General features: G+C 34.6%; 1 protein-coding gene across 4 annotated transcripts in view; it reads right to left on the minus strand.

Moving 5' to 3' along the window:
- The window catches only part of LOC108737721 (rho GTPase-activating protein 100F), a 107,090-nt gene that overhangs the window by 90,269 nt on the left and 5,428 nt on the right, over positions 1–11,393 (minus strand). For all 4 annotated transcript variants that reach the window (XM_018470814.1, XM_018470796.1, XM_018470806.1 and 1 more), the window contains exon 2: positions 7,875–7,986. In XM_018470814.1, coding sequence (XP_018326316.1) covers positions 7,875–7,961 — 87 coding nt within the window. In that variant the 5' untranslated portion in view covers positions 7,962–7,986. The remainder of the gene's footprint in view (positions 1–7,874; positions 7,987–11,393) is intronic.

The raw sequence follows: 11,393 nt of genomic DNA on the forward strand, positions 1-11,393 counted from the left end.
CCTCAAATGTTTCTATTTGATGTAAAAAAAAACTCGCCAAACATGAGCCCTATAGCTCAAATCTAAGGGGTCGCTATTTTTATTTTAGTTTCCCATTTAATTAACATAGGAAAAATTTTTTTTGTTTTAAATTGAATTTACACACAATTTACGCAATTTTTTACAAAAAACCGTTTCATATTCTCAAAGTTGAGTCTTTGAGCTTTACAAAACTCTAAGATAAAGTATGATTATCTTTACAAAAAGACTAGTTACAGCCATTTAAAAATTACTAAATTTTGAAATTTGAAAAAATAGCTTGCAATTATTTTTTTTTTGCCTAATCCTCAAAATTTTTAATCAAACTATTAGTCAGTATTGTATTTTTATATATTACAAATTTCAGAAATGGTTCTCAGTACGTAGTGTAGGTGGCAGCAAACATGATAATAATAAGATAAATGAATTAATCGTATGATTAAAAGTAATCATGGATTATAATTTTGTTCCATATGAGTTTATATTAATTATCCAACAAAAAAATTGAACATGTTCATTCTATTTGATAGTTTTTTATTAATGATAATTAGAGCACATTATAGCAGTTAAGAAAAATACGCCTTTCCGATATGTTATTAATTTGATTTATTCTGCAATGGCAAGTGTTGTTTTGGTACAGTTTGGGAATTTGTAAAGATAATCATACTTTGTCTTAGAGTTTTGTAAAGCTCAAAGACTCAACTTTAAGAATATGAAACGGTTTTTTGGAAAAAATTGCGTAAATTATGTGTAAATTCAATTTAAAACAAAAAGAATTTTTCCTATGTTAATTAAATGGGAAACTAAAATAAAAATGGAGACCCCTTAGATTTGAGCTATTGGGTTCATTTTTGGCGGAGATATTTTTTACATCAAACAGAAACATTTGATGGGGTAACGCGGATCGCGATTTCGATCTTTTTGGATCTCATCAGCGCGTCGTAGACAACTCCGACAGAAATCGCGATCCGCATCTGGCAGTTTCGACAGAATGCAGACCACTTCGAATTATTTTATTTATATTTTAAAATTGAAGAAAAGCATTTTAAGGTTCTATCTATCGTCGTCCTCTGATAAACTATATTCCGTCGTGTGTTTTTATTATTTTTTTATTTCTTTTCTGTGATATATATTTTTGTCACAAAGAAGGACCCTTAAGACGGACTTGATTCTGAACTATTTATGGTGCGTATATTTTAAGGTGGTAATCCTGTGTTGACAGCAGGGAGCCATTTTGCTGATAAATGTTCCCGGTCGTGGACTTCCCCGCGGTCGGATTCCAACAACTTTCGCGAAACAATTAGCGCCGCACGGTTGTATGCTTCTAGACATCTCCAGGTGCAAAAAGGTACGACCGCAGAAGCAATTAGAAGAAACCTTAGCATTACGTCGTTACCCTCGATGCCAAGATTATTTCTAGCACTTAGCGAGAATAAAATGTTAAAGTGAAATATGGCGTTAAAAGTGCAACTGCGGCAAGCAGCTCCTACTAATCTGATAAGCATTAAAACGGTCCTAAGTTTGCTATAAGTTTTGGATTTTGTACATTTCCTTTTATAAAAAGACCAGAGCAGAGATCGATATCAATAGTGAAAAAGGTAACTTCCAATTTTTCAATTTATTTTGTATTATAGAAAAGAAATGTCACAGTTTGTTACTTTTTTTGCTTTCTGGAACTTGAAAGTAAATAAAACCCTTTTGACTGTGAAGTGTAGGTAAATTGTTTTGTAATCACCCACATCCGGGTTTTTTAAAATTATAAAAAACAAAAAAGACGTTAAGTTTACATAAAAAATATTTTATTTCATTTAAAATAGTAATGTTAATCGTATATATATGAAACACTTTGATATTTAATAGACGTTAATATATCAAATATTAATGTGAAAATTCATTTTCCATTTACACCAAGTATAAATTATCTCAACTTAAAGTAGAAAAATTTGTTGCTGCTGGCTGCTTGTCACACCCACGCCGGGGATCGAACCCGGGACACTTAGCTTTACGCACCAAAGCAACAATTTTTTCCTCGTTAAGTTAAGGTAATTTTTGGTTATTATAAATGGAAAATGAATTTTCACATTAATATTTGAAATAATGATAACACCAATTACGTTAAAGAGAATGAATTCAGTGTTGGTTTGTTTTACTTCTATAAAGCAGTGGCGGGCTAAGGGGGGTGGAGCTGGAGGGAGTAATAAATTTTCACGGTAAACTTAACGGATTTTTCCAATAATTTGAAAAACTAACTTTTTTACAATCTTATTTATTGTGCACTAATATTTTCAAGGTTTTCTTATAGGAATCTTAATTTATAAATGAGTTTATTTTATAACTTTTCAATCTACATCAAAAAAAAAGGACTGTTTGTCACTTGATTTCTGTAGCAGTTGTGAACCTATTTCAATTATTGTTTTGATTGGATAGGGTAGGTATATCTCAAGGGTGGTTCCGCTTAAGTCTGAAAAAATATTTCACCTGCAAGGGTAGAAAATTGGAGAATGATAAAAAAAAATGATTAGTTGAAGTGTTTTGATGTAGTTTTTCATTGTTTAGGCTACATTTTCTAATTGAATTTAATAACTTTTTAGGTTATGTTAGCGCAGATAGGCAAGGTACTGAAGTTGATTATTATAAATCAGTAGGTTATTAAATTATTATTTAGTATATAAATCGTAAGCGAAAGTCAGAGTAACGCGTCACTCTTTATAGACCACCCAGTAGGTACGTTTTTTTGATGTTTTCAGTAATCACCAGGTATGTGTCGATATTAGGTAGATCGTAAATAAAAATGTGAGTATTGCGCCATCTATCGTTTCATACGCGAGACTTGGCTCGGATCTTGATTAGTCGCAAAAGCTCCGTCGGTTGACGTGTTTTTACGCTAATTACGATAGCGTGTGTACTAGGTTCGTACTACGATCGTGTCACGTTCATTATAAGGGAATGGAATGAACGAATATGAATGGTTTTTACAATTTGCCTCACTCCCTTGCTACCGCCGCGGCCGCCGTTGCAACTGCTGCTGCAGCTGTCGTTGCAACATCGAAACTCGACGGTTTTAATTTTTAATCCTTTGACTCGGGACAGTGTCGAGGACTCTTTTCGCGGGGATCTAGTGGCTGATGAACGAACCGACTATTACGCGAGCTTTGCAATGCGGGCGGGCGACCGAGCGGAGCTTTCCGGCATACGTCACTTGAACAAATACGGCGAGAAGGGTGCAGAACCTCGTCCGCTTTCGCGTTCTCTTACAACAAAAAAAAATGCTGTTTTATAAAATTAAATTTGACCCAGAAAACCTACTTTTATTTAGTCCATTCTAATTCGTACCTACTACTCTACCGAATGTAGGGGAGGAGGAATGAAATAATTATTATGGCGACCGAATTAATTCAAAACAAATTAAGCACCTGCAAGCTGCTGTAAATGAGGACAAATTTTTTGAAAGTAAGCGTAGTAATTTACTAGTACATACATGTCTTTGAAATAGTTACCTAAATGGTAATGTGCCAAATATAAAAGAAAATGAACAAAAAGAATTAAAATAATTCGAAGTGGTCTGTATTCTGTAGAAACTGCCAGACGCGGATCGCGATTTCGATCTTTTTGGATCTCATCAGCGCGTCGCAGGCAGCTCCGACAGAACACAGACCAACTTTTACCTGCTGTCTTAACAGTGCGTTTCAGAAAATACTACAAACGACACAGTGAACGCCATCTGTAGCACGATGCTACATTTTAGGATTACGAATTATTTTATTCGATTAAGCTAACGTGCCTATCACGTTGAGGTTGGCTACGCCGGGATTCGTTTTCAGCAAGTAGATATTCACACAAGTGGACCTTGTTGAAAAATACGTAATCCTAAAATGTAGCATCGTGCTACAGATGGCGTTCACTGTGCCGTTTGTAGTATTTTCTGAAAAAGAATTAAGACTTCAAAAAAAAAGTTTTTAATTCCGCTTTATCTTTTTGTGCATGTTATTCAATTTATTTTTTTATTGGGTGGGTTAGGTTAGGTTCCATTTAAATTTGAACAAAATATCCCACTTCTGAAGAGGAGATAATGCAACTTCATTATTTCGTTCAGATCTTTTTAAATTTTTAATTTACGTTCTGTGCATATAGTCAAAGTATTGAAGTCAGATTTCATACGTCAGTATATTTAAACTGTAAACCATAATTTTATTAGGGTTCCGTGAACATCGGAACCCTTAAAGCTCTGTCTGACCGTCTATCACAGTCGATTTGCTCCGAATCTACTGGACCAATAAAGTTGAAGTTTAGTACACATATGAGTTTTTGTCATCCAAGCATAGACGGGTAACGTAAATAAATTAATTTTGAACGTGGGGGTCATTTTTGGGGGGCCAATAGGCAATTAAAAAAAAAGTTTTGTAAACTGTAGCGTGTAACATATCAAATGAAAGGGCTTGTTGTAACGATCTCAAATATATGTATATTTTGTTATATAATTTTAATATAAATACTTTGAAAGGTATTTAATAAAATAGATACAAATTGACCATTCCCCTCTCATCTCCGAAACTACTGAACCTAAAATATATTATAAAAAAATACAGAAAATAGTTCTTTACTTATAGATTACAGAGAAATTAATAAGAATTCTGTGGTCTAAGCATAACGTGGTAAATCTTTCAACAAAACAATATATGGGAGAATATGTTTCTTTTCAACTACAACGTTGTTTCTCGAGCTAGGGTTCCGTACGTCCGAATGAAAAACGGAACTCTTATAAGTAGGATCACTCGTGTGTCTGTCTGTCCCTTTTTTATGATATCAAAATGTAGGTAGGTTATAATGGCAGCACTAGATTGCGAATGATGATTTATAGAAACTACCTGTGGCGTGCTGATGGGAACTCATGACAGTAGAAATCGCAATCCACATCTATTATTTTCGATAAATTACTGACTACGAACTTAATGTCCTTTAATTACTTTTGGTTTAAACACAAACTTTTCTAAATTCTCCGTATTTGTCACGTGTTTATTTTATCGTTAAGCGATCCCTATCGAACCCTAATGTATGCTATATATTGCACGTTGTAACTATCTTTTGTAGCGTTTGACTTCGGAACTGGTCGTTAAAAGTAATTACGGACTATTTTACTGCACAGGGCATTTCACTAGGCACTTTATGTCTTTTGACGAATCGAAAATAATATTGATAAAATATATTTTCTACATTTTCTTTTGTGGGTAACCGAGCAACGTCTTTGTACACCTATTCGAAATACGAGGGTGGATTGATAAGTTTCCGGCCTAACCAAGAGATGACGCCACTAGGCCTACCTTGAGGTGACATTCTATAGTACCATCCTTGGATAGCTTGTAGCTATAGTTTCAGCCCGATCTCCTTGCTAGTGTAGGTTTGACAGCACGCTGAACAAGACGCCTCTGTGGTTTTCGTAAAAATGGAAAAGCAGGAAAATCGTGCTGTCATCAAATACTTTTATTTGAAGGGGTTAACGCCGAAGGAAATTAAAAAAGAGATGGACTCAACACTGGGGACATCCTCCCCGTCATATTCAACCGTTAAGCAGTGGGTTTCCGAGTTTAAAAAGGGTCGTGTGAGCACCTCTGATGGGCCTCGCTCAGGACGCCCCGTTGAGGTCACAACTCCAGATATGATCGAAAAAATTCATCAAATAGTGCTGGGAGACCGCAGATTGAAAGTGCGTGAGATAGCTGAGACCTGTAAGATGTCATATGAACGTGTGCAACATATTTTGCACCAACATTTGCATATGGAAAAGCTCTGTGCAAGATGGGTGCCGCGTTTGCTAACAGTCGACCAAAAATTGATTCGAAAAAACATTTCTACCGCAAATTTGTCATTGTATAAGCGTAATCCAAGCGAATTTTTGCGTCGATTCGTAACCGTTGACGAAACGTGGGTCCACCACTACACTCCTGAAACCAAAGAACAGTCTAAACAGTGGATTGGACCAGGGGAACCAACTCCAAAGAAGGCAAAAACAATTTTTTCGGCGAACAAGGTTATGGCTACTGTTTTTTGGGATGCAAGAGGTATTATATACATTGATTACCTTGCAAAGGGTAATACTATCACTGGTCAATACTACGCAGACTTATTGCAACGTTTGAGCCACGAGGTGAAAATTAAACGACCTCATCTGGCGAAGAAAAAAATCTTGTTTCATCACGATAACGCACCAGCGCACACGTCAATCGTTGCGACGGCTAAAATCAACGATCTAAAGTTTGAATTGATGCCGCACCCTCCTTACTCTCCAGACCTAGCCCCGAGTGACTATTTTCTGTTCCCTAATCTCAAAAAATGGCTTGGCGGTAAGAGATTTGCGGACAATGAAGAAGTAATCGAAGCTGTAAATGGTTATTTTGAGGAGCTTGACGAATCAGTCTATAGAGATGGCATTAATAGACTGGAACACCGCTATGAGAAATGTATCAGCCTTGGAGATTATGTTGAGAAATAAAAAAAAAAAATTTTTAAAAACCTTGTTTTTCTTGGTCAGGCCGGAAACTTATCAATCCACCCTCGTATCTACCTTAGCGTATGTTAGAATATCCACTATCGGTTATTTTTCAAAACTTATAATCAATTGCTACCCCGTCAGTTACGAAACAACACAATGTGAAACAGTTTCGGGCCTTCACAGAATTGACATTAATTAAGGAACAAGATCACGACATAAAAAATATTAAAACTGCTTTTAATAATGGAGGTTTTTGACTTTTGGTAGAAAATTTGTATTTTATGTGTCACAAGTGGGTTAAATTTAAAATGCCTTCATGTAATATTTCTATATCGTATGAAAACATCGTCTATAAAAATACTGAAAAAATCCCTTCAATTATGAGTTTAATTAGTTTGAAAAGTCTTATAGTTGCCTAGTAATCAGTGGTGTAAACAATGGGGTCGTTTAAGGGATTCGTCCCGGATGGTATCACAGACCGGAAGATGTCGTTCTTTTTACCACTTTAGTATGTGTGTGTAATTGTAATCGTAATCTTTAATCATGGAGATAACTGACAATTAAAACGTATAAAAAAATCGAAGGTTTGCTCATGTCTAGTATCAATATCAATATCAGAATAATTTCATTTAATCAAAATCTTTAATAAAAAAAACCCAAATTTTAGCGTATTCGATTAGATTGTAAAAAGTTGAGGGGTCTAAATGTGTACATTCGAGTGTAAAGTTGGTTGCATACGTTCGAATGACATTCAGGGTTAAGTTAAGGCTATGTTGGGAACGTTCCCCAGTGCAATGCATCACCCTCATTGGTACTGTCCAAATTTGGATGGGTTGCGACTAGTGTAAATACATATAATACCTATTTCAAAACTAAAAATTCGTCAGCAAAAGTTTAAAGAACTAATAATTCAGCAAAACCAAGTAAATATTTATAGGAAACTGAAGAAAATAATTATCGGAGAAATGGGCCATCTACCTCTTCACATTCGAAGACAAAATTGCAACTTTAACATTATCGAATTTAAAAATTGATGAGAAATATGTGAATGTCTTTCTTTTGTGTGATTGTTTTACGCGATGAGGATTACAACTTATGCCAAATACGAAGAACGATATCAGAATTTCGTATAACATAAAATGGATCGTTGTAAAGCGAACATCCGTTTTCATTATTTATTTATCGTCGATTTGCGCCCAGACACGACTACGCCTGCATCATACCGACAACTTTCAGTAACTCGGTAGATCCTTCAATGAAGAAAGAACTTCTTAATAACTTTATAGTTTCGAAGAGTTGTTTTTCGACAAGCTTGAGATGACAGCTGAATTAATTGTTGATTAATTGACTAATTAATGATTTTACTTACCTTCGTTCTACGTCCGCAGCAAAGCATACTGCGCGTGCGCGAACGACCAGAGCTGATCTTATATCGAGCCAATTTCCTCCACTGCATACCAGATCAGCTCTTGGGAAATTCCCTGTAAAAAGCATTATTTGTTAATAACATAATATCGGTGTAATAAAAATATTTAAATAAATTTCAGTTAAATGTCTGAGCAGATTCATTTTACCAAATATTGTTCATAATATTTATATCTGATTGATTAATTAGGAGCGTCATCTGTCGCGAGATTTTTACATTACATTGCCATCTCACTTATTAAAATCAGTCCAATAGGGCGGAAGCTACTTTTTCATCTAGTAAATTTCAAATCTAATACTTCTACTGCTGTGTACGAGTTTATGTAAAGTTTTATATATTTCTGTACTTTAAAGTTCTGCAAAACGTCCGTAGTCATTTCTTACCAAAATAGATGCGCTTACTTAAAACGAAGAAGTTCTCAAAAAAGCTTAGCTTAAACGTGTAACTTCAGTCGGTGACTGATCGCTCTATCCGTGGAACGACCTTGATATACGAGATTGAAAATTTTTGGGAAGTCCTAAGTGCTTGCTTAGAAAGCTTTTTTAAAATTCATTCCTCTAGGGATCAAACCGGCATCTTAACCCTCAAATAACGAAATTTACCAACATTTGTCTTGTCTTCTTGATGTTTTAAAACATCAAGTCAAAAATCAAATTGTATAGATTTTAACTTAAACAACATGAATATTTTATTGATGTTAAAAAACGTTGACATATTGAATGGCAAAACGTCGAAAATCAGTTCTTCTTTAAATTTTATCAATTATTCAATATAACTATTTCGGCTCTTGATTTTTTAGCGATTAACTTTCTTTATACAAATACCAGCTTTTACCCGCGACTTCGCTCAAATTGATGTCATAATACGTGTCAAATATCATCGACGACCACATAAAACTAATTTTTATATCCCTCGGAAACAGTACTTTTAGTATTTTTTTTTTTGCTGTAAAAAAAGTACCCTATGTCCTTTTCTGTACTAACTGAACCGAGTAATTCGGCAAATACTCAGTTTGGAAAACATAAAACCGATTAATACTCGGTACTCGGTTGCAGGTCTAGATTTGTTTTAGTGTCTAAGACGCTGCATATATACTGAACCGAGTAATTCGGTGGAATACTCGGTTTGGCAAACATAAAATCGGTAATACTTGATAATCGGTTACAGGTTTGTATATATTTTCGTACCTAAGACGCTGCGTATATACTGAACCGAGTAATTCGGTGGAATACTCGGTTTCACAAACATAAAATCGGTAATACTTGGTAATCGGTTACAAGTTTGTATATATTTTCGTACCTAAGACGCTGCGTATAAGCTGAACTGCGTAATTCGGTAGAGTAATCACTTTGGAAAATATATAACCGATTAATACTCATTACTCGATAACAGGTTTACATTTGTTTTCGTGCCTAAGACGCTGCATATATACTGAACCGAGTAATTCGGTAGAGTACTCAGTTTGGCAAACATAAAACCGAGTAATACTTGGTACTCGGTTACAGTTTTGTGTATATTTTCGTAGCTAAGACACTGCGTATATACTGAACCGAGTAATTCGGTGGAATACTCGGTTTGGCAAACATAAAATCGGTAATACTTGGTAATCGGTTACAGGTTTGTATATATTTTCGTACCTAAGACGCTGCGTATAAGCTGAACTGCGTAATTCGGTAAAGTAATCAGTTTGGAAAATATATAACCGATTAATACTCATTACTCGGTAACAGGTTTACATTTGGTTTCGTGCCTAACACGCTGCTTATATACTGAACCGAGTAATTCAGTGGAATACTCGGTTTGGCAAACATAAAATCGGTATTACTTGATAATCGGTTACAGGTTTGTATATAGTTTCGTACCTAAGACGGTGCGTATATACTGAACCGAGTAATTCGGTGGAATACTCGGTTTCACAAACATAAAATCGGCAATACTTGGTAATCGGTTACGGGTTTGTGTTTGTTTCTTTGCCCAAAACTGATCCGAGTAATTCAATAGTGTACTCGGTTTGGCAACCGAGTAATACTTGGAACGTACTAAAGATTTATATTTGTCTTCGTCTCACAAGGTTTTTATATTTTTAAACCATGATAAACTTAATTTATTATAAATAATCAGAGCAATTACGGATAGTAAGGATACAGTTTATAAAAAAGCCAACGCCCAACGTTTCGCCCCTAAGTGTAATACTTTTTCAAGGTAAGTTTTAGAATTTAAATTATTAAATTATTGTTATATTAATAATTCGGCGAATAAGCCTTATGATTAAATAATTGGAATATAAACCTTCAACCCTATTCGGCTTTTGATTTTTTATTTACAAGATATCAGAGAAAGTTTGATAACTAAAATAAAACCGTACTTTAATTAATTTAATTACAAATATGTACATACACACCTACATAGATATAATATGTGTGGTTCATAATCGCGTGTCTAAGTTCATTCATACTTCTATTTGACATTGAAATAAAACATTATTCATTATCAGATTTCCAGCTTTAAAATGAAATTTTTTCTAAACGAGTTGAGAACTTCGTCTCAACCCTTATTTGCGCGGGAAGCGTTTGACGAACAATTTAACGTCACACCCGACCAAGGATATTCTCACGCAAGTGAGTTCGAAAGGTATACGGGAAGCCCTAAATACGTGGTCACGGCCAGGGTCTTTATCCGGTCTAATAATCTGTGAACTGTTCAGTTGAAACCGTTTCATAAATAGCTACCAATTTTTTAATACAAACGTTTGAGATGGTGACATAGAAGCCATTTATTTTGTACATGGCTGTTTATAGGTAAAGAAAGGAAAAAGGCATCAGGAAATTGAGATCATTAAAATAGGATTAATTCATCCGGAAATTTCTCAGTAAAACATTAATGATTAAAAGAATTTAAGTTGTTAACAATTTTAAATTAAAAAAATTAGCATATATGTAGCTAACTGCAGATGTAATCTATTTGGGAAAGCTCGATTTATATATACAGTGTAAACTCTTTTGTAACGTCACTCGATTTAACGACAAACTCTTTAAAACGTCGAAGTTGCTTGACTTTGGTTGGTTTACATTGTTTTCTATACAATATTACACCCTATATAGCGTCACGCTCACTCTATTTAACGGCAACAATGCGGCATTATAAATCATTGAGCAGTACTTTCCAAGTTGCCGAAATAGATAAGAACTGCAGCCGTGTACGTTGTTGAAGAAGACGATCCTGTCCCTCCACCAAGCATCAAACAAGCACTTAATGCAGCTAAACTATTAAAAAAATACTTTTTATATAATCAAAATTGATCCAGCAGTATCTCAAGATATTAGTAAGATATGTAACAAAATACATTTAAAATATTGGAGCAGCAAAAAACATCAGACGAAGATAATAGGCTAAACGCAATGTATGAATAATAATGTTCGTGTGCAAAATGTGTACTATATTGGTAAATGCATATTATTATAG

Source organism: Agrilus planipennis, unplaced genomic scaffold (genome assembly GCF_000699045.2).
Source record: "Agrilus planipennis isolate EAB-ADULT unplaced genomic scaffold, Apla_2.0 scaffold14, whole genome shotgun sequence".
In the NCBI taxonomy this organism is placed as follows: domain Eukaryota; kingdom Metazoa; phylum Arthropoda; class Insecta; order Coleoptera; family Buprestidae; genus Agrilus; species Agrilus planipennis.